General features: G+C 39.7%; 1 protein-coding gene across 1 annotated transcript in view; it reads left to right on the forward strand.

Moving 5' to 3' along the window:
• The window catches only part of Sox6 (SRY-box transcription factor 6), a 569660-nt gene that overhangs the window by 384131 nt on the left and 160342 nt on the right, over positions 1-25187 (forward strand). Inside the window, 1 exon segment of the mRNA XM_052714601.1 lies at positions 1460-1528. Within this exon segment, the coding sequence (XP_052570561.1) occupies positions 1460-1528 (69 nt within the window).

Here is a 25187-nt window from a genome sequence, read left to right on the forward strand (position 1 = left end):
TTCACTGTGTCAAACCCATGTATGTAGAGTGGATGATGGTAATTGCACCGTGGTGTTTCCGATGCATTTCCAGGCAGCACTTTATCATTTACGAGGGACCATCAATATTAGATGCCTGGTGGTATTTCACCAGTTTACTAGGAAGAAATAAATATGCAGAGGTTCCAGTGTCCACACCTAGAGCTGCAGAGTGAGTGGTCTATTTCTGATTTGAGTGGCAGCAAGCAGAGTAGAGCGTCCTAACCTGATTAAATCCTGTTTCCATGTGGACTGGAAGCTCTTGGAAAGAGCAATCCTAGTTCTCAAACTGGAGTCACTTAGAGGCCCCAGCATTACACTTCCAGTATGAAACAGTTGTCACCAGAAACTATGGAGCAACATCAGGAAGTCTCCCATTGTGTTGTCATAAACTGGACGATATGATTGGGATTTCCCAGGTTCTAGGTAAGGCGAAGTGACAGGAAGACCTAAGATGTATGTAGGTAGAGATTGGAGTCATTTGCACTCATTTTTACTCCCCACACAGCTCATTCTAGAATCCCTGGCTTTTGGAAATAAGTAGACAGAGGACTCTTAATCACACAGCACTATGGAATTTTGTTCTCCTGGTTGCTCTTGGGCTCTCCATGCCTCCTTGTTTCACATGGAATACTCTGAAAGAACCCTTTTTCAAGCCTAAGGCTATGGTCATCTATGAGGTGGGCAGTGAGTGAGCAGATAGGGAATGCTGACTCCTGGCTAGTTAGGCAGCAAGCTCCACCTTCTTACAAAGGTCTTTTGCCCTCCTAAGGGACAGAGGTGGTCTCCAGTAGGATTTGGATTTCATGGCTAGTATTTCTTTTCATAGACCAGATAACTTCTTAAGATGCTTCATTTGATTGCTGTGCAAAGAAAGGGACTATAATACCTATAAGCAAATCCTGTACTATAGAACAAGTCCATTGCCATCTTAGAACTGCTCTGTAGATCAGAGAATGCCATCCAAAAAGCTAAAGATTTTCACTGTTTACCTTGTTTTTATGTCTCCTTGATAGTGTTTGTAAATGTTTCAGGGCTAAATGACAGAAATAGATCTGTGGCACATTAGAAAGCCCTTTGCTTGCAGATTTTACTTTTCACAGCCAGACAAACCTCTTTGGACAAATGTGGCCAGGGTTTTCCTGTTTATTCTGCAAGGATCTAGTTTCCAAAGTTCTGTAGTCGACCAGTCAGTGCAGACTGAGGAGCTTGCTCTCAGCTAGAATACAAGAACACAAGACTGCAGTTTGCATCTCTGGATAGAGACATGCCGCTGACTCAGATGCTTCTCCTTTCCTCTCTGGTCCCACTGACTCCATTCAAAGGGAGTCTTCCACATTGAGGCGCAGTAAAGCATTCGGGCAGTAGCAGGAGAGATGTGGAGATAATGGCAAAGGTGCAAGCGTTTCATTTTAACCTAATGGAACTTTATTTCTGATAGATCGCAAGACAACAGCAGCAACTTCTTCAGCAGCAGCACAAGATTAATCTCCTGCAGCAACAGATCCAGGTCAGTGTGTTTTATTATCTCATCTGATTACCCAGTGTGCTCCTCCTTGAAAATGGAATTTAAGGCGTTGTAAATGCATGCCTGTCTTATCAACAGTGCCAATGTGGCTGTTACTCAAGGACGATGCTGTACACAGTTGTTGTCCAAGGGGACAGCCCGGTGGTGGTCACAACATTCTCTGGTGTGACGTGTGAGTAGAATACACCTACACACCCTTCTCAGCCTTGCCTTCTTCCGTTTGCCCTAATGCCACCAAGCTCTTGGTTTCCAAGGCAGCATACATAGATGCTGTTTTCACTGCTAAAAGCCACTTTCTGCATGGTGTTTTATTATGTAATAGGGCCACAGAGAGAAGATTACTTTTATTTACTCATTAGGACTGGTTGGGTCAATTCTGAGAAGAATCTGGGAAAAGCCTTTTAATAATTAACTTTTTTCTTAGCAAGTACTAACTGCACTCACTGTCTTTGGATTCTCAGGAAAACCGATAGAGTAATGGACAGTGGCCTGTCTTCAAGGAGCTTACAATCTAGACAGCAAGAAAAATGGTTCTGAATAATTGTAACCTGTTTTAGAGAAGTCAAGTCATTATTTCTACTTATTTATTTTTCTAGCATCAGTATAAAAATGTGCAGTTCATTACAGGGAAGGTCATGGTCTGATTTATGTTGTTCCTTTAGACACCTGATGATTAACTCAGCAGCTGTTTCAGATACATAGGGAGAATGGCTTCTATTTCTGATTAGAAACCTAAGTGTGTGAATTGTAGAAAGTGCTAGAATAAAGCACTGGTTGTCTAGATTAACCTTCAGAACACTAATCCCAGAGTGAGGATTAGCCAACCGTAGAATTCTTTCTCTTGCTTGTTGTATTTTCTAATCTGTTGGGATCTAGCCCACCACAGCCGAGCCAGTGTCTTCTGAAGTTTCTCAGCACCTTTGCTGAGGTTGATATCCTGCCTTCTCGCCCTTCCCAAAGCACCAGTAACATAAACCCATAGCTTCCTCTAATGTTCAACTGTGTTGATGAATCCCAGTGATTTTAACTTAGATCTTTGCTTCATTTTGTTACTCATTCTTAGTGTTCTGGGCACTGTGACTACACTGAAAATTCCGACCGTGTCTGGAGAGGTACTTCTCCTCAATTTAGTTTTTTGTTTCGGCAACTTCACTGGAAGGGAGGATTTAGCTGGAATGTGTCGTCTGGTTTGTTCTGATTCTGTATTCTGTATTCAAATCTATGTTTCGAAATCAAGGTAGAATGTCTTTTGCATTTTTGATGGTCAGACCTCACAATTCAGTCTGGGAATCATTTCTCATCTTGATATTTCTTTCATGCGTCATGCTGAGGTTCTTAATTACATAGCTATCCAGGTGTCCCCTTGTCTGCACTTATTAAAGTTTCCAGTGTATTTCCTACTCCTGGGGTAAGATTTTTAGTCTGTGGTTTCTTACATGTTTCTCTAGTTTTCTCCAAGAACTCAGGGGTGTTAAATAACACGATCAGTTAGTTCCCTCTGTGGACACTCCTATAAGGGTATTTATGTGTTTCTAATATATTCTGCTTCTCATCCAATGCTATTTATATCAACTGACTGCCTTGATTGACATCTCTCCCTACTATTGAAAACCTCAGATGAATAGCAGTCAGTTCATAGTATTTTTATGAAATATTATAGTTATTGATTACATATGGTTTTATCAGTGTAACATGAAATTGATGTGTTTTAAGTAAATGTGGAACACAATCTTAAAATATTAATCTGAATACTCACTTTAAGAAGATAAGGATGGGCCTGGGGGATTCCAGCTCAGTTGGTAAAGTGCTTGGCATGCAGCATGAAGCCCCAAGTTCCATTCCCAGAACCCTACTTGTAATCCCAGCACTTGGGGAGGAGAGACAGGTATATTCCTGGGGTTTGCTGGTTAACTAGATTAGCCTCAGTGATAAGCTCCAGGCAAATGAGAGACACTATCTTAAAATAAGATAGACAGCACAGGAGAAATAGCATGCAAGGTTGACTTCTGGCCTTCATAGGCATATACATAGATGTATATGCAGGCTTCCCCACGTGTGTCTACTCAAACATTCATGTGCACACATACACACACACACACACACACACACACACACACACACACACACACACACAAAGAGAATATAAACCATTTTCTAAGAGATTTTTAATTACCTGATTTTTGGCACATTTTTCATTGTTTAAATTTTTTTCAATCAGCAATTGAACTCAGAAATCCAAGTTATAAAACAGCAGAGGTACACAATGTCAGTTTTAGGCTCACTTTAGAGGTTTAGGTTTTTTCTACAAGAATCTATGCTTTTCAAAATAAGAGAGCAGCGAGGCTTGTGTTTACTGTTCCTTCTGTCCTGGGCTCCTGCTTCATGACCTATCTTGTCAGCACTTATCTCATCAGTGGGAGACCATTCTAAGAATATTTCAAATGCTGAAAATACTCCTTACACAAAACATATTTATCTCTGACACTTACAAAGCAAGTTTTCATGTTCAGCCTTTCGGTTAGTTCTTTGGGAGAGTACATGAGTTAGCTGTATTTTTAAAGATAGTTTCTCACTAGCCATAAACATAGTCTAATTTATAAGAAAGTTGAGTTAATTTTAATGTACTTTTAGAGGAAAAATGTGAGATTAAAGGCTAGTTCAATAATTTTTTTAATCACACAAAGGAAAACATCTTCCATCTGAAATAGAACTAACAGGATGATTAAAAGTTAAATCTAGCCTCTTAACTGTTTTTTTCTGAGACAGAGTCTTACTGTGTAGACCAGGCTGGCCTGGAACTCAGAGAGACCTGCTGTTTGTTCTGCTTCCCTAGCTCTGGGATTAAAGGCCAGTTTAACTGCTTTTCTTAAAGTTCTCAATGACTACAAAGGCAATTTGAAAAGTTTAGCACTTTTAACCTTCTCCCATCTTGAGTCCTAGAACCTGTTAGCACACATGTTCGGCAAGAATTACCTTCACAATCAGCTGTAGGTTATTAAGTAGCTATATTCAAGATGTTATTCTAGTTCAGTATGCTGGTTGGTTTTCCAATTGGCAAACTTTAGTAGAAAGGGGGAAGTGTCTAAACTATCTTAACAACTGCATACAAACACATCTGGATCTATTTTAAGTGCAATGAATATAAACTTCAATGATTGGCCAAATGAAAACCATGGTCTTTCATTAGAATTAGGAAAAGACATGATTGAGATGGTATTGTAAAGGTTCCCATGAAGATTTTATTTGTAATCATTCAGAACCCATCTGTGCAGTTGAGATGTTTTTTTCCTTTGAGCATATGTATATGTATATGTATATGTATATATATAAAAACACAATTTTGCATTGGTGAATCCTAGCTATACTTTCTAAGAAATTCTTCTAAGACTGTGTAAGTAGAGTTGAAAAATATAATGAATGATTTTGTGAACTTTTTAAATGGTTTTGATGAGCTAATGTTTACCATTTAAAAAAAATCAGGATAATAATTTAAATGATTATTAACACAGTTTGATATTAACAGATGCTATTTGCCTGGTGAACTCAAATCCCTGTTTGTGTTTTGGGGGGAAATGGTGATTCCTCTAAGTTGTTACATATTAAATGAATCTTATCAATGGAACCCAGGAAAAATCAGGCATGATTTATATCCTGAGACAGTAAGACCATGGAATGTAAAACTACAAACTCAAGGAATGTGGCTCTTCCTACTAGGCAATGTTGCTTCTTAATGCTGTAATTCCAAAGGAAGATAATGGCTTCAGTCATTTCAACCTACCTTCCCCACAAGCTGCAATGTAGTACCTCAGCCAGTGTTCTGAGGCACTTTATCTATAAGTTATGTGAACTGGCATACAAAACCCACTTTTGATGTGTCTGATAGTTGTTACAGTGTTTTAATCAGCTAGTCAAGGGAGGGCTATGTTAGATGAAAAATATTTTATAAATCCAGATACTTTGATTTCCTTATGTATTTCTTTATCTACTCTCGTTTGGCTGTATCATAGATTTGAATCAGAGGAGCCATTCCTCACGGATACAGTATCTCATACTGTGGCACCTGTAACCTGTCATTAGGAATACATTTAATAATGGCTTCTCATGCTGCAACTTAGTCTTTGCAAGAGAATTCAGCTCATTAAAATATTTTGTGAAAAAAAACCCTCACTTTTTCAGAAATGAATGGAGTTATCCAATTATCAAAGTCTTTTCAGACCAGGGTTTAGAGTCATTCAAGTGGCCTGTCTTCAAGACTGACTAAAGAATAGTCTCCTACAGATAAACTGGCTACTGGGGATTTCCACAGGCAGTTGGCTTTTGGGACAAGAGCTGATGTGGTCAGTTCATGCAACATATCTTCTTGAGTAAAACTGGGAAACTTGGAATCATTATCTCATCTCACTATTTTATGATTACTATCCACATATTCCTTGCCCCTGTCCATCATTCAGACACATGTTAGGTGGGAAACTCAGTCTGTAGCGAGCCAGAAACAAATGCCATGCTATTTCCTTACAGGGCCTTTGTCTTGCCGGAAGCCCTCTCTTTTCATTGCTATAGGACATGCTGTTTATTGACTTTCCCCCAAATTGTTTTTCAGTTTTATTTTGTGGAAGATTTATTCTTTTCCTAAGAGCATATGAATGCTTTCATATGTAGTATTTTCTAGTTTAGTTATGATATATTCCTACACACTTCTGGTGTATTTCATGTGTGTCTACATTACTTGTGTGGTTGAGCACCAATAAATGTGTGTTTTCCTCCCCCTGTGAGAAAATCAGAGATACACAAATATGCCAAGCAAGAAAATGATTATCTTAAACAATCAAACAGGATGTTTTGAGATGTCCTCTGTCTTTCAGCTAAGCTTTGCCTGTGGCTTCCTTCAGTATGATTAACTACAGACATTTCAGGTATCTGCTGAGCAGAATAAAGGACTACCTTTTTATGTGAAGTAGTTGTCTAAAGATCAGAAATAATTACTTTGTACATTAGCCTTCATGGCCTGCTTGACCTGGTTAATTAATTTTTTGCTAGCATAAAATAATAGATATATATTTGAGGATATGCTTCATCGTTAAGTATCTAATTGACCTCTAATTTTAAGAGCTGGCCCTACCATTTATTGTCTTTCCAAGATGGCTAGAGCGGCACACAGTCAAAGCTGGCTTCCACTCTCCAGCTTAGGTTGCATCTCTTTCCTAACTGCATATAGGGTTGAGAAACAGAAGGAAATTACATGGCTCCTGGTTGGGCTCTAGCAAACTGTCTGGTTCTGTGTGGTATCGATCATGTAATGGACCTCCTTGCAAAAGCCTTGGAAAGAAGCAAATAAATCCATCGAAAGCAATTTGATACTTCTATTGGCATTGTACATGTGTCTGGTAGTCTCTTGCCATGCAATGAAATAAACAAAGCTTAGAAGTCTAGGATTAGTCCCCAGCTTCAGCAAGCCCTTCAAATATCTTGTAATTCTATCTTCAATCATGAATTAGCCAAGAAAAACAGACCCTCTCTCCTCTCTATTTCTCTGCTGTGTGCTGTTTTCAGTTGCCCACAGGCAAGCTGTGGTGATCTTTGGAAGTTTAAAACCAAGATAAAAATGCAAATCTAATTATTTCTTTTCTGTAATATAATTAACTTTTAAAGTAATGATAGATGCTGTATAGCCTGCTTCAAACATTTTAATAATGAAGTTTCTAGATTATAAAGAATAGGTAAAGCTGCTGTAATTTATGAATGCAAAGGCCATAAAAGCTAAAATGACAAACTCTTACAGTGGTTTAAAACTGCACATTAATCATTCTAGATTGTTTAGTTTGGAATGGGTCTAGAAATAAGAAAAACATAGACAAGATCCTCTAAGATGCTCTGCAGACTTAATCCACTAGCTACCTGCTTTTCAAATGTGGCCTGTGGGCAGATGCTAGGCAGGAGAAAACTGGAGATTGTAGGTCAGTGGTTTTCCTGCGTGTGAACCTCCCCTCTTCTACCCTGTCTAGTCTACACTTACCTAGCTTATCAGACCTGTTTACCTCTCAGATCCTATCCCCAGATTCCTAAGTCAGAGATTCTGAAAATTCCTGGAAGCCAGAGGCTCTGCTTCTTGCTTGGTATTAAAGTGGTAGAAAGTCTCCTCACCTCCTAGGCAGGGCACGAAGCTTCCCAGTGGGCAAGACGATCCTGGTGGTATCAGCAGGCAACATCCCATAAGGCTGACTCAGTCTTCTAAAGGGAAAGTTACTTGCTTCCGTTGGTTTCTCGGTCCTCTTTACACTGAGGGTGCAGGTTTGTATAAGTCTTGAGTTAATCTCATCACCCCCTTTCATTTGTGTGTCAGAGAGAGGGGACTATGACAACAACGGAACAGTATTTTTTCTTTTCATCATTTTCTTCTTTTTGAGATGAAGTCTCACTACATAGCCCACACTGGCCTTGTACTTGCAGTGGTTCTTCTGCCTCACTTCTCAGTGCTACCATTAAAAACATGGGCCACCAAATGTGGCCTCTGGTTATTTGGTTATTTATTTTCTTCTAGAATAAATACTTTAAAAACTAATACTTTATTGAATCTGAGCACTCAGTCCTTGATATTCAATACTTAGACCAGTTATGAGGGACTTCCTACTCTAAAAAGAAGCTTCTTTGGCCGAGGTTGAGAGCAGTAAAAATATATGAATATAAATAAGTATTTAGAAGGTGGTTTAACAACATGACTATTTAACAAAACAACACTATGTTCCTGCACTAGGTCCGATGACCTTCCTTGTCAAGGACTTTTGACCACGTTTATAATAACAACCCCAAAATCAATCAGATATAAGTTTATTACCCCATAACAGTCATGCCACTATTCCACTAGTCAATTCATCTTGCCTAGCAGGTCAGTATTGTAGCACGCAGGGTCCAGTGCTGGGCCAGACCATTGGTGGCTTTTGCAGGAGCCTGAATAGTACCCTCTGACACTATGGAAGCTAGCCATCAGGGACAGTTTCCTGCTCATTTCAATGTAGGTTACATATTAGTGGTTCTTCACCTTGTTTGCACTTTGTCATTACATGGAAGACTTCTAAAAGTACTGACATCTAATGCCCATGTCAAATACCTTGATTTAATTATTTAATTAGTTAGGGTACAATCCCAGCATGGGCAAGGCTAAAAGTTCTTATTATAATAAGAATTGAGAAATGTTGACCTTTACATGGTAACATGGATTATATATACACTTGAATGTGAATTCTAGGTTGTTTAGATTGGCTTTGTCTATCCATCCAGCCGTCTGTCCACCCTCCCACTGACCCACCCATCATCTGGTCCATTCGTCCATCCATCCATCCATCCATCCATCCATCCATCCATCCATCCATCCATCATCTACTAGTTCAGGGAATTGGGACATAGCTTAAAAACCAAATGAGTAGTTAAAATATACTTTCATCTTTGGTCACAGACACTTAACTTCCTAGCAACCTCAAACGGACTGTATATGAAGCAAATAACTGTGACTAGCTTTCCAATAATTTGACTTTTAACTTTTGTAGGGGTATATGAGGAACACAAAAAAGTGATGGTGTTAGATGTGTGTTTTTAGGTGATGGAACATTTAAAAATGAAATATGGTTTTATAAAAAGAGACAAAAAACAGTGATATTTCGGAGACTACCTGACTTAATTTCAGTTTTATTCTGAACAGATTATTTTTTTTAACCAGCAACATTAACTATTTCTCACCCTGACATATTCTTTTTGGGCTGGATAGATGACTTAGCAGATAACAGTGCTTGCTGGACAAGCATAAGAATCTGAGTTTGAATCCCAGCACCTACATTATAAGCTGAGTGTGGCCATACTCATGCCTGAAACCTAGCTTTGTAAGTGGTGGAGAAGGAAGATTGCTGGGGCTTGCTGGTCACCAGCTAAGTTCTAGGTTCAGTGAGATGCCCTGTCTCAAGGGAATATGTCACACAGAGTGATGGAGCAGGACACTGTCCTCCTCTGTATATATATTCACAGGTACATGCACCTGCATACCACATATGCTTGTATACCACACATACTGCGCTCACATATATACTTGTCCAAAATTCTGTCTATTTAATTAGTTAATTGATTGTGAGGTGGGGTCTCACATAGCCCAGGCTAACATAGAACTCCCAATATAGCTGAGGATGCCAGTGACGTTCTGATTCTCTTGCTTTCATTTCCTGAGTGCTGGGATTACAGGCATGAGTCACCATGCCTTGTTTATTTGATACTGGGAATCAACCTAGGGCTTCATTTATGCTAGGCAAGGACATTACCAACTGTGCTACATCCTCAATTCATAACCTGATGTTTTCTTAAAGTGTTTAAAATTGTTAAATTGGCTACACCTTAACATCCAGGACAAATGTCTAAATCTAGATTCCTGTCCATAAACCTAGCAATCAGGCATGTTATATTAGAGCACAGGCATCTGGCACAGGTGCTAGAGATGAACAAAGTGGGATGTAGATTCCAATCCAGTCCATAACGAGCTTTGTAGTCTGTTTTACTATTTACGAGCGGAGAGGCGAGTTACTTTAGATCCCCGAGCCTGTGTTTCCTAATTCCTAAAATGGATGATTATGGTACCTCACAGTAGCCCATGCCTAGTGTCTGTTACCACACTATCATTAGTGCTGCTCCTGGATGATGGGGTGCAGGAATAGTTTCAGAGCTCCTAGAGAAGCAGGTGTGGGCGTATTTTGTCAGTGTACATATGTTATTCTATGTAGATACACACATGTGTGTTCAGAGCCCACAAATTGGTGATGTGGATATAAGATAATCATTATGTAATGTTGTAATCAATTATTATCTCCATATTAACTAGACGCAAAGAAAGAGCAACTACTTCCTCTGGCTGCCAAATGAGAACGGTTTCCATTGTCAGGGAGTAAGGCTTCTCAGGTGTGCAGAAATGGTCAACCTAGAATTAGACAGTACTGCCTGGAGATGATCAAGAGGGAGCAGGGCATTTTATTCTGGAAAAACAGGGTCCAATTCTCTGTTCTCACACTAACACAGGCCTTGTTATTAGCTTGATAGTGCTTGAGAAATTAGAAGGATAGTAAACGAACCTTTCCAATTTATTTTATAGCTTTTTAAACACAGATGAAGTTGTGCAGTACGACTACACAAACACAGACGACCTGTCTAACATAAAGTTGTTGATATAAATCTTACATGTGCCATCTCCCATAAGTCAAGCACTTGCCTGGCTTCTGTGAGTTATATCTACACTTAAAATTTAAGAAGTAAAACAGTATGCATACCAGGCTTGAGAGAGGGGAATAAAAAATTGATATACTGTGTGGCACTTGATGGAGCACAAGGGAATACCCTCTGAATTCTGAGGGATGTCCTGACATAACCATTTTTAATTCACATATAGTAATTCCCACTCAAAGTCTTTAGGGTCAGAGTCCAATATTTTTACCCATTCAAAAATAACAGAAAATAAATGATGCAAAATCTATAGTGTCTCCTGGCAGTTACTATGTTCATTTTATCCACCACCCAATCCCTTAAGAAAATGCAAAGTTGGACACTTCAAGGAGGAAATTTCAGTAGTTCTCAAATCAGAATGATTCTTTGGCAGCCTTGACTTTTGCTACCTGTATTTCAGTAAAAGGATTTTCTCTGAATGTCTGCCTGCAGTAGCTGAGATGAACGTGGTGGAAGGCTTGCCACTGGCTGGTTTGAATGCTGCTGGGACAGGCTGCTGGGGAGCAGGCCAGGCCCATTATGTGCTAGAATTGTCTCGTACATTGACTCTTTATATGCATCTTCTTTGTATATATAAACATATAAGTATGTTTATTGATATGTCTTTTGTATGTATAAATATGTAAGTGAATATATATTCATTTCAGGGAAAAAAAGATTTAAAACTGATGTCAGTTTTCTTTTTCCAACAGTAGTCACTTTAGGAAACAGTGTCCCAAGTGAACAAAACATTTCTTATATACTGTTACCAGTATACAGGTGTTTCTTAAACTGGATTTGGCAAAAGTTGTCTGTAAACATTGAAGAATCACTTAAATACAGGGTACTATGGCGTTATTATACTTGAGTGGAGCCTGGGGAGGCTGTTGGAAACGGGAACTTCCATGAGAAAAGGGACCCCAGCTGCCAGGGCAGTCGGTCCTTCTTTCTCATTCATTGTCTGCTGTCCCTTCTCCTGACTTGTACTTCACTGCAAACTGTGAGCTCTCAGCAGCTTGTACATTGGGGCCTGGGACCCAAAAAAGTAAATACAGTGTAGTGGCAGGTATCAGAGCACCAGTGCCCAGGAACAGAAAATTTGGTTTTCTGTGATGATTACTTTGTGAGTAGTGGTGGCTTGAGAAAAGGAAAATCTGTATACTAGCATGCACTTTACCACTTGAGAAGTTCCAGCTCCTTGCTGACCATCTGTAATGCAAGGGCAGAAAGTAGCCTCTGCAGTGGGGCATCCACACCGCAGCTGTGTTTCTGCTGAGATTTTCTGACTTAATTCTGATTGGATTGTTAGATTCACTAGGTTCTGAGTGGTCCTCACACAGACCCCATTTTAGGATGGGAGATATCCTTGGAATTTCTAAGCCCTGGATGATCTCTTGTGGGAGAGAGTTCAGATTGTGGTAGTCTGTAGAGCAGGTAGTCTGAACTCTGTGACTAAGACTTAACTTCCATATTGATGACATTATTCATAGTGAGATGAATCCCTAACTAGGGACCCTGATTTGTGATGTCCTCTGTATACCCAGTACTATATACCCTCAGTAAGGCAAATGTGTTTCAATAGTAGACTGAAAATTAAGCTCTTTTTTTAAGTTTAGGATTAAATTTTTTTCTAAGTGATTTTATATAAAAAAGTTAGTTAAAAATTTAAGTGTATATTGAAAAATATTTAGTTTTAACTTAAATTGATTGTCTATTTAGTTTTTAATGATTTTAGGTAATGTTTATAGTATAACATTACATGGAAAGAAACCCAAGATATGATAATGCAAAAACTGTAAGATCTTATAAGGTTACGTAAAAATAAGGCTTAAGAGAGAGAGAGACTGGAAGAGAATGCAGTACTTGCCTGGTTAATATCATTATTCCTTTTTCAGGAAAGGCTGGTTGTCAATCTTGTCATTTTGTGTCTGCCCTCATCATATGTAATTCCCGACTCTTAGGACTGGACAACTGCCTGTGATTGCTGGTTGCTTCCACAGAACTTTCAGTTGCAAACAACTAAGTCTCCAGATAGCTTGCAAACATATCCAGGTCAAGTTTTCCCAGTGTTTGAAGCCCATTTTTATTGATACCTACACCTGTTTCTGACCAATTCCGCTAACTTTGCCTGCGACAATGGATTCATTCCATACACTTGAATATTCTCCTTGGCTTGGGGAAGCCATAACTTTCTAGCCTATAGAAGAGTATTCATGACAATGACTGAGCTGCTCTCTGTGTTTTTGGTGGTGGGGATTGTATACCCAAGTTGGAGACAAAATAGAATCAGGGCAGAGACAAAAGATTTGCTCAGTGACAGAAGGAAGCCCAGACTTGGACTCCGCCCTTGGTGCTTGGTCTTTGCTCTGCACCACTGCATGTCCTTCAGATGGTCTGCTTTCCCATGGTTAGAGCAAGGGTTCCAAACCCTGCCCCTGAAGTTTTGAGGAGGAGCTTTGATTCTGGGTGAAAGGATGGACATGGGTCCTTAGGGGAAAAGGAGAGGGCATGGGCATTCTTGCCAATAAAACTTCAGGACAAATGCCAGTTGACCATAGCACTGGCCATGTTCACAAGGAGGATGCCTCTGTTGTAAACCATGGAAGAGCTTGGAATCGTGAGGTCCCTTTGTGGGACATTGTGATAGCTTGTATTGCTTGCTGCCTAGATGCTGTCTATGGGGATTTTTAGAAAACTCCATTTAGGAAGAGGACTATAAATGCCTCCTTTCAGGGGACAGCAAACACATCTTGCAGCTAATGACAAATTTCTGGCACTAGGGATCCATAATGGAAAGGGTGACTCAAACTTAATTTTAGTGTTACAAGTAAAATATTACAATTTTTGGGAAAAATTCATAGCTTTCCAAGGTATTAATTGCAGGAAATTACAACACATCCCACTAAAGTGTTACGTCAATGGCTTACAGAATGTACAACAGCAGTTCTCAGTCTCTCCTGTTTTTACCCTCAGTTGCATTTTCATCTGGAGAGAGATGTTAAGTGATTGGAACTTTGTCTCACCCTTGGGGTGGGTGCCGTGTGCTTCAGTCAATCAGTGAAGGGCAGATTTCCCAAATGCTTCCTGGAAGTAGGTTTCCTGTGTAGATAGTGTGGATAAGGATCCTTGTGGCCATTTCTTCATTTGCAGCTAGTTATGTTTCATCTTCTGGTACCAATGAATTTTCCAACTACAATTTATTTATTGGGTTGTATGATGAAAATATGAGAGAATTTCATTTCTGATGTGTGGTAGTGTTTAATATGGTTTTCTGATTTCTTCCCATTTTGTTTGAAGTAAATAGGGTAATTACTCACTAAAATTCTAATATATTTCAGGGCTTTAGGGATGAATCTAAAACAGAACCATATAATGTTCTATTTAAGCAAATCCAAGTTCTTATTAGGCAGTTCACCTTAATGTTATTTTTTTTATAAATAAACTTTGTTTTCTTTTTTTCAAGGGTTATTTAATTTTTGTTGTGATACCACATTCTGATGCCTGCCTCTGCCAAGGCCTGCAGTATGTGATTGTGTTTTAATCATGAAAACAATTTGTTATCTGAAAATTGATAAACCATCTGGGGGAGGATACATAAACATGAATGAGAAAGAGTCTGATGCACTTCTGCTTCATCCTTTCTTTTCTACTGTGGCATGTTTAGAGTTTATCTGTTCTTGCATAAGGCATGTGTGCCTGTTGTACAACTGGCTGCTATCTAAGTAGATATGAATGAGGCAGATTCTTGGGAAACTGCTGCCTCGCTGCCCACATGGGTTGTTTATGGTCCCCATTAATTGCAAGGCTTTGCCGTATATCCATTGGCTAGATCTGGTTTTACTTATCAGATCCAGGCATGCTTTTGTCCCCTGCTGCTTAGGGTGAAGGCCTTGTGCTACCAGATTCTTATGCTTCCAGAGTTCTGGGAATCTCAAGGATTGCAGCTGACAGCCACAGGAAGATTAACAGCACTGTAGTGAACCCTTGGCATAGCTGCTGTCTCTCCATGCAGCACAGGTGAGAGGAGAGATTTACTTTTAATGTAGTGGTCATTTTAGTGATTATGGACACATCTTCATTTTCCTAGAGCCCATGCCTTCACTGTTTTCAGTAAACTGGAGACCTTGAAAGCATGGTTGATACTTTTTCTGCACAGCCTCCATGTTTATCCTCAGGGAAAGGAGTAAGTAGGGATGGGGTGAGAGGCAACCCTCTGAAGATTGCCTCCTCACTATCTCCCCAGAGGAGCATTGTGTATCTTGGGAAATGAGAATTCAGGAAGGGCACTTGCTTGGGTTTCTAAGAAGGCTGTTGAGCTTTCCTCGTGGAAAGAGCTGGCAGTAAGCAGTCCTTGTGATCTCTGCCTTGAGAGAATGTATTGCCTTTGTATCCAGAGGGGTGAGGTATTGAATTTGAATAGGATGGCAAGTCTGTGGTGTTCTAGGCCTTTCCATTTTAGTGTTGCCAGGAATGGCTCCTGTAGCTGGGCTTAAACCCAGCTGTGAGAGGCAATGGCATTTTACAGGATGAGTGAGCCAAGATTAACCATCCACGTGGGAAAGATCTGTGGGAGGAAATCTGAGGAGACACCGCCTCTTCACTAATGTGGGCCACTTATGTTGGGACATTTTCATTACAAAAAAAGTCTTATTACATTTTGAAAACAAACAATAGGAGGCTTTTTTTTTCCAACTAGCTGTGAAGTTGTACAAGAAAAACACTGAAAACTGGTCCAGCTCTTATGCACTAGGCAGAGCAGATGAAATGATTCATTGGGTTTTATGCACATTCTGTAAAGGGTTAGCATTGCTAACAGCATGAGTGGCAGCCTCTGGGAGCTGAGCAGACCCCAGGGACTAGTCTTTGTTCCTCTGGTCTTGACAGGCATGTGCCTCTGTTAAATGAGGGCTTAATTTCTCTCATATGTGAACAATTTCCAAGCCCAACAAAGGCAGCCAGGGCTGGAGCTGTTCAAAAGAACTGACACAGGAGGAAGCGTTCTCGAAGGAAGAAGATGCTAAAGGCTAATTACTCTCTCTGCTTAGCCACTATTTCATATTTTTTCACTCCTCAAGGTTTATTAACATGGGTCTGCCACAAGTTTTTTTTTTTTTTAGCATAAACACACATTAAAATTACAAGGGTATATTTTTATTCTCTGTGAAGTAGCCATTTGCTGATCTCTGCTGTTTGAAGAGAGGTGTGCCCCTCAGCAGTCCTGGTGTATATCATGGAATATTAATTCAATAGAGGGGGGGAGGGGAGAGGCCAATATACTTGGGATTTCTATCTCAAGTGGAAGGAATTTAAACTATTTACTGAATGGCACCCCTGGAAACACTGGGAACCTTTTCTTTTGACAGCACTGCCCTCGAATGTGGGGAGGTCTTTATAGCAACATTTTCTGTGGGAGTTCAGGCTTTGAATCTTTTATTTGTCTCAAAGGGATTCATATTGCTAAAGGGTGCAAGTGGGAAGTTAGATGTGTATTTCCCTTTGCACTGTTCTTGTCCTCATCAGGACTCTACCCTAGGCCATTTTTATTTTCATTAGAGTTATATTATGTTCCCCTACTTATATATCAGTCAGTTGTACAATGGAGACAGATGCCTTATGCAAGGATAGATAAACTCTACATGTGCCTCAATAGAAAGGAAAAAATGAAGAAATACATCTTTTGCCCTTCGTCTTGTTTTTGATGACTGATCCTTAATGCTGAGGAGTGTTCTTTTCAGGATCAGAACCTTCCAGCAGACACCATCAGTGTCTGTCTAGTTTAAATGTGTTTGTATGGGAACATAGGAGGTTATGAAGGGAGGGCTACTTAGTGGAAATGGCATCTTCTGATTCATCATTGGAAATAGATGTTATTCTGGTTATTGTGAACTGTAAACTTTAGGTTACTGTAACTGGAGAGCTCTTCAAACTCTGAACTTAAGTCTCAAGAATAAAGTATGGCTTTATTTTATTACAGAAATAAATTACGGAGTAGTCACAATAGATTTGCTTAAAAGTCTCCCCAAAATACTGTTAAGTCTACATTTAAGATGTTTAACATAAAATCAGGAAGTCTTCATATGTGGAGTTTTGGCACAAACAAATTTCATGGAGCAGTATTATACTGCACATGGTAGACTCTATCTGACATAATAGAAAAGTGGAAACCATTCATTACAGTTGTAGAGATGGACAGTAGACAGACAACTTATTTGATGGCATTTGACTAGTAAAGTGGTCTTCATGAATGCATCATTAGCAGGTGTGACAGGAAAACTACAATCTCACCCCATGACTATTTCAACTAGAGTATGGGTAACTCCGAAGGAAATGGGGAGATGGCCTTACTAAGAGTGTGAAAAATGTTGACTACTTTGACTCAGGGAAGAAAAAAAGTAGAAGCTTTTTTTTCAGATGACTAGTTTTTAAAATCTATTTATTCTTCCTTCTAACAGTATATCCCGACTGCAATTTCCCCTCTCCACTACTCCCCTCTCCCCCAGATCCACTCCTCCTCCATTTCCCTTCAGAAAGGAGCAGGCCTCCCAGAGATATTAACTGAACATGGATTAACAAGTTACAATAAGACTAGACACAAACCCTCATATCAAGGCTGGATGAGGCAACCCTGTAAGAGGAAAAGGGTCCCAGGAGTAGGCAAAAGAGTCAGAGACACCCTCACTCCCACTGTTAGGAGTTCAACAAAAACACCAAGCCAACAAACGTAACATATATGCAGACAACCTAATGTAGACCCATACAGGCTCTCTGATTGTTGCTTTAGTCTCTGTGAGCATCTATGAGCCCTGCTTTGTTGATTTTGTGGGTGGTGTTCTCCTGGTGTCCTTGACCCCTCTGGCTCCTACAATTTTTCCCTCTCTTCTGCAGGTTCCCTGAATGCTGCCTACTATTTGGCTATGGGTCTCTGCATCTGCTTGGTCAGTTGCTTGATGAATCCTCTCTGGTGATGATTGGGCTAGACTCTAGTCTATGAGTAAAGCAGAATATCATAAAATACCCATAGTCCACAAAATTGAAAAAAATCTAAAAGGAATGGGCAATATTCTCAATAAATACCACTTACCGAAGTTAAATCAAGATCAGATAAACAATTTAAATAGACCTATAACCTCTAAGTAAATAGAAGCAGTCATTAAAAGTCTCCTAACCAAAAAAAGGCCAGGACCAGATGGTTTTAGTGCAGAATTCTACCAGACTTTCAAAGAAGAGCTAATGCCAATACTCCTCAAATTATTCCACAAAATAGAAACAGAAGGAATATTGCCAAATTCATTTTATGAAGCCCTTTCTTACCACATGCTTTTCCTTAGGCATCTTGCTTTCTACCTAGAAGTACTATGGTTTACATCATAAAGAATGCTCTAGTAGTGAAATGCTGCAAGCCACTTAAGCTGACTAAGCCATATTTGCTTGAAACTGGAATGCATAAGATGATGAAAAAATATTACTGTGTTCAGAAATGAGTCAAAAAAATTCTAGCACTCTTATTATTAGCATGTATCAATTAGGCTAAGCTTGCTCCCCATTTATATTTAGTAGGGTATCCCAAATTAACAGTCTATAGTCAGTGGTAAGCCCGCCTCCATTCTTAGGTTTCCCATTCTTATGTACAACATCATTCTATTCCCATGTCATGTGTGTTAATTGCTTTCTCTTGCACATCATAGAATTGCTGTTTCTAGTCCAGTTCACCTCAAGTATCCCTAGTCTATCCTCTGTTTTTTTCAGTCTTACAGTTATTAACAGTACTTTGGCTATACCTCATCAACAAATTGCTGGTATGGTTTAAAACTGCTTCCTCATCTTATGGTCTCTGTCTCTGCTCCACTCTGTATGCTCAAAAGTAGTCATCATAAAGTCATTTCTCTTTGTTCCTCCTCTGCTTAGATGTATCCAGTGGGACCTCTAGCTTATGATTTTGAATCAGTTACCTGTTTTTAATTGTATGCTGGTACTTCTGACATCATTCTAGTCTTTGAGGTTTGATGGTCTGCAGTAACCTCTGCCCCATTAAGTTTCCATTGCAGCTGGTACAGGCGGACAGTACACAGGGTGAGTAACACAGCACACTAGAAGAAGCTGCATGGTCGGAGCTGGAGGAAGTGTGGGAAGAGGAACTGGAACTGTAAATAGAATTAGCAAGCACTGATCAAAAAAGGTATCTGCACAGAGACCCTAAGAATTGAGAGAGCTAGGCCTGTGGATATGGAGGAAGACATTTTTAGGATGAGGGAAGAATATATGCAGAACTCAGAAAGCAAGTCAAGCTGTAGGTAAGGAGTACCAGTAGCCGGTGTGACTGACAGACAGCAGTATCTCTGGTGTTTTAGTGAGATGGGCAGCCATTGAAAAGAAGGATGTGAATTCTGACTTGTTTTTTTTTTTAAGATTTATTTATTAACTATGTACAGTGTTCTGCCTGCATGTATGTCTGTACGCCAGACATGGGGCACCAGATCTCATTATAGATGGTTGGGAGCCACCATGTGGTTGCTGGGAATTAAACTTAGGACCCTTGAAAGATCAATTAGTGCTCTTAAGCTCTAATCCATATCTCCAGGTCCCTGACTGGGGTTTTAACAAGCTGTCTTAGTTAGGGTTACTATTGCTGTGACAAAACACCATGACCAAAAAGCAAGTGGGGGAGGAAAGGGTTTATTTGGCTTACACTTCCACATTCCTGTTCATCATCAAAGGAAAGTCAGGACAGGAACTCAAACAGGGCAAGAACCTGGAGGCAGTGAACTGATGCAGAGATCATGGGGGTGTTGCCTCCTGGCTTGCTTCACATGGCTTGCTCAGCCTGTTTTCTTATAGAACCTAGGACCACCAGCCTAGGGATGATGCCACCCACAATGGACTTGTCCCTCCCTCATTGATCAATAATTGGAAAAATGCCTTACAGCTGGGTCTTATGGAGACATTTCCTTAACTGAAGCTCCTTTCTCTCTGATGACTCTAGCTTGTGTCAAGTTGTGTCAAGCAAACGTTTTCTGGCTTGATCAAGATTTGGAGTGTTGTAAACGATGCAAAGGAGTCAAAAGTGAATGCAGGGAAACTACAAGAAAGTTAATCTGTCAAAACCTGTGGTCTACTTTGAAAAGAGCCATGGGAGCAGTGAAAAGTGACTAGATATATGATGAGAAGGTGAAAACAAAGAGACGTGAGAGAATGTGGGATGAGTCAGGTGTGACTTCAAAGATTTGGACCTAAACAAGTGGCCAAATGGAGCTGCCACTGAAGTTGTATAGTTCACTGGGAACTAGTAAGAACAAGCAACAAGGATGGGCAATGGGAAGGAGAGCAGAGCATCTGAAACTCAAGAGTGGAGCTAAGAAGTCGAAGTAGCATTATAGCAACAAGTAGTTGTGCTGAGCAGGCAAGAAGACATACAACTTGGAGTTCAGAGGAGACTGGGAATGTAAATGTAAAGTGTCTCAGCATATGATAGTCTTTCAGAGGTCTAAGCCTGAAGTTTAAAGTTCTCTAAATGGTTCACTATCTTATGCTTCCTTTATATTTTCTTACATTGCTAATTGCCTGTGTGTAACCTTCTGAACATGCTTGTACTTTCCAATATGCCATCCAGCTGTCACATTATTTTTTACTTGGAATACCCATTGCAGTTGTTTAAATGAGAATGGTCCCCTTAGGGTCATATATTTGAACACTTGGTCTCTAGTTGGTAGAACTGTTTGGGAAGGATTAGGAATTATAGCCTTGTTGGAGGAGGTGTGTGACTGGGGGCAAGCTTAGGTTTCAGAATCCCACACCCTTGCATTAGATGCCTCTACCTGGTGTTTGTGTGTGTCTTAAGATATAAACTCTCAGCTACCACTCCAGTGCCATGCCTGCCTACTTGCCACCATGCTCTCTGCCCTGATGGTCATGGACTCATCCTCTAAAACTGTAAGCCCCAAATAATAAACTCTTCTATAAATTTCCTTAGTCATGTGTCTCATCACAGTAACAATATGAAAGGAACTAAGACACTCATCCATGTTCTCACATTTGTGTTTACCTCCTAAAGCCTTGGAGTTCTATTAAGGGCTGGTTCAATGAAGCCTTCACTGATCACCAGTGATCTGCACCTTTTAGCATAGTTCTCTCTTTCTCTTCTGACTTTCCACAGCCCTTGAGACTTTTCATACCACTTATTATGGGCACTGGATTTTAGCTACTTGTACATGTCTTACCCTCCTAGAAGATAAGTGTCCACTTGAAGACAAAGTAAATGCATTTTCACAGTCTGAACATTCCTGGTTGGTGTATTCATTGCATATGGTGAATGTTTGGTGGATATTGTTGGGTAAGTGTTGTCTTCAATCATTTTATCAGAAAACACCCATAATTACTCAGTTTATCTCTTTTGTATGTCCATTAGTTACTGAAGCAAATATTTTAAAAGCACGTGTTTGAAACAAATTACACTAAAATATTTAACTTATGGCTCCATCAATGAGTAGGAGAGTGGGCATGCAGGGATTTATTGGGTTCTCTTGGTGCTGACCTCATCAGGGTGAAGTCTGTTCAATTTGGACATTTATTTGCTGACAAGCTGGCTGTTAACATCAACTTGATAAAGTTAGTAATATGGATGAAATAGTCTACAGTTAGTATATTAAAAATAATTGTACAAATCTGTTTTGTTGGACCCCAGTGTTCATAAAAATGCAACCTCAAAAGCGAGGTAACTATTTGTGGTTTAGAAGTTATCACACCAACTGGAACAATAGCACTTTTGGAATTCCCAAGAAAACACACTGAGAATTCTTTGTCCACAAGTAGATTTTTCAAACACCATTTTACTATCTAGTATTTTGTAATCAACTATGGGGAAAACTGTAGTTGTAAATGAATTAAGAAAAAAACAGAAACAAAAACCAATATGGGTTCTGGGGACCAAACTCAGGTCCTCTGGAAGAGCAGCAAGCACTCAACTCCTGAGCCATCTCTCTAGCCACATTTTTTCCCATCTTGAAGAGACAAGGAGCTGGAAAGTATGTGTAGAAAGTTTCTTTCTTTTTTGAATTTTGCTGTTCCTGACTTGTGCTTTAGCTTTTTTTTTTTTTTAATGAACAATGAATGGTACTTAATGTTCTGGAAGGTTAAGATCACATGTTCTGTCATTAGGAATCTTTGCATCATGTTTCTTCCTTATCATGGTTCTGATCATTTAATTATTTCTTTTATGAAGATATAACCAAGATATACAGGTTCTTAGCTTATTTTGGCTGAAAGGAACCTGGCTGGTGGGTGATCTGGATCACTCACTTGAATGCTGCTGGCCACAGAGAGGGTTTATGCACGTGTGAGGCAGAAGCAGAGGTGCTGTAATGACACTACCTTTGCAACATGGACTCCGTCTTTCCCCATGGAGCTCTTTTCCTTGCTTTCCTCTTTCAGGTCCTCTTTTCTTTTCTCTCCACGCCCCACATTTTCCTCCCAGTCTTTCTGCTCTCCTTCTATGTCTCCTTTGAATCTTCACTCACCTTTTCTGTCTTCCTTTGTCTTCTTGTTCTTATCCTCCAACTCTTCTTTCCCTCACTCATTTTCTTAAGATCTCCATTTCTCTCACTTTCCTCTGCTCTATTCTGGTACATTCTGCTCTAATCTCTTCGATTCTTTGTTTTAAACCATTTCTGTTCCCATTGACTTATCACAACCAAAATGATTTGGAAATATTGACCCAGGTCAAACCAATCACTGTGGACTCAGGCCAAGGCTAATGGAGAATGTAGGCTTCTGGGGCTCTTTAAAGAAGACAATCCATCCAGGACCAAATGACCATCTTAGTAAAACTCTGAACCCAAATCTTCCTGTGTTGAAGGATACAGGATATAACTAGTTGAAATTTTAAGCAGAATATCTATGTAAAATTTGGAAATTCTCATAGCTTTTTGATTTAACACAGTTAGTCTCCATCATGATGAATTTAAAGCCATGTTTATCAACAAGGGAGAATTATAAGAGTTATGGATAGAAAATGGATGGCCAAAAGCTCCAGCACATATAATATACAGAATTCTTACAACAGATGATGTACATGGAAGAAATTAGAAGAATCTATTAATTTATTGCCTTAGTTTCAGGAGAGGAATGAGGGACAAGATGATGAGTAACCACTCTGACAGAATGGCCTCAGTGTAGTCCCTGTCAGAGGTTGGCATATTTGAACAGTGAATCCCAGAAAAAGATACTAATTTAGGCCAGTGATAATATGGAGAAGGCTGAAGGTCATGTTTTAAGTAAGTGCTAGGTACTATGGCACTTGGCGGGGCAGGAAGGATGAATGAGAAGCCTGCGTACCATGAGTGCTACAGGTAGCGATCTGACTACACCACCAGTGTGAGCCATGTCTGCTGGACAGCCAGCAGCTTTTATGTGCCAGGGGTTTTGTGGTGCTACAGGAACCCAAGACTCTATTTTCTTTCTGTTCTTCTTTCCTTTTTCGGGAATTTCCCTCCCCTTAGAGAAGCTGTGTGGTATGCACCTGCGTGTGTTTCATCTTTAATTCTCATCGTTTTCCTTTCTGGAAGAAGACATCAGTTTGCAACCATGGAGCTTTCATACAATACAAATAAAATCAATATAATATTTTAATTTAGACGGATAGCTATTATTTAAAATCATCCCTATGTTTACCATATTTGAAATATATGGTAATTCTGACAGATGCATTGTAAGGTACAAGTAGTGTAGCATGGTTCACACCAACCCAGTGCTTCATGTGAACCAGTCACATCAGTACCAAATTCCAGTCCAGAAATCATGTGGTTGATTAAAATCTGTGTACACCAATGGGAACTGACAAGTGATGCAAAGCATTTTCTTCTTTGAGATTTGGCTCACCAGCATGCGATGGGGGGAAGTATCACAGAGAACAACAAACTAATCGACCTTTAAACTAAGGGCATTTGATACCACTTGAGGAGCCAGAATCACTAGCATAGCATCAGGAGTTGGAATACTTCTTGAAGCTTTGGTAAGAATTTGTATTTAATAAAAAAAAAATTAAGAGAGCTCAGCTCCAAACATTCACTAATTTAAAAATATGTTAAAGTTATTCACAGACAGAAATAATAATTATCCCCTGGGCTAACTGTGCTGCTTCTGTAGACTCTAGAAAAAGGACATTTTAGAAATTCGAATAAAATATAGCCTAAGAAAATGAAACATTTAACAATTAATTTTTATCTTTAGTCCATGATTTTTCTGAACAGCGTATCATCAGTACCTTGCAGTGGTCTGTCAGAACCAACCTACTTTAACACAGAGTATTCTTATGATGCTGATTTCTAAAATGGAGCCACACCATCTTCTATCTCTGTTAAGCAATTTGCCACACTGTGTGTGATGGCTCAACTGGTGTCTAAGAAAAGTGACTAAGAGAAATAGGCAAGTGGTGTCCAAAGCACTCCCTAAGGAAGCCTCAATGCCCAGAATAGGAAGATAGCTGGCAGACTATTAAGTCCAGTTATGTAGTACCAGTCTCAGCTATATCTGCACAGCTCAGACCCTGTCCTTCCGCAGGATACTCCATGGGAAGAGGATATAGATCTGGAGATCGGGCATGTTTTTGCCCAGAAGCCAGACAGGCATTGAATCCAGAGCTTTCTGCCTGTTGGATGACCTTTTGTTAAGCCCCGATGGTCGTTCCCTTCCCCTGCCGTATCTTAGGTCCTTCTCCTCAGCTTTCAAGTGGGGTTCTTTATTAAGTATCCCTTTCTGCTTTAGAGAGAACTTACCCTGCTGCAGCCTTAAACACAGCCACTAGTATTATGCCAAGGCAGTTTTGTCAGGTCTGGCCAGTGCAGTTGAGCCCTGAACTCCTAGTGAGGTGGTCCTTTTACAGAGTCCCACCCCTACTCCATGAGAAACTCAAGACAAAACCCTGCGCGTAAGAGGTTTAGCTCACATCTCAGTACCTGTTCCCCACTGCTGCCACTTGTACACATTTGGTAATGAAGTTTCACCTAGCCCAGCATTCTGTTGCATTAACTCGAGTTTTATAGGTAGAAACAGACTTATCAAAAGTCTGATTGTTCTGTGTGCCAATAAAAGTCAATAGAAAGGAGACTATTTAATAGTAGTAACTGTATATGTTACAAACTTTATTACATTTTAAATTTAACCTAAAATTCCACTTGGTCAAAAATGTAAAAGATTCCACAGTTGTGTATATAGTTACTTGGTTACTAAAATCCATGGGTTTATAGTTTAAATCTTATATTACTCAGAGCACTGCATAACAGTCTTTTGTGCTCATTTTTTCCCTATTGGTTCACAAGTTCACATCACCTAATATTTTTTTCTATCAAATTACCTTTTGATCCTGTGAGGCCAAATCAAAAAATTCAAAACAGGAACCATGTCTTTTCTTTAATGAGCAGCA

The sequence above is a fragment of the Peromyscus californicus genome, unplaced genomic scaffold (genome assembly GCF_007827085.1).
Source record: "Peromyscus californicus insignis strain IS unplaced genomic scaffold, ASM782708v3 Scaffold_4__1_contigs__length_199733344, whole genome shotgun sequence".
Lineage (NCBI taxonomy): Eukaryota > Metazoa > Chordata > Mammalia > Rodentia > Cricetidae > Peromyscus > Peromyscus californicus.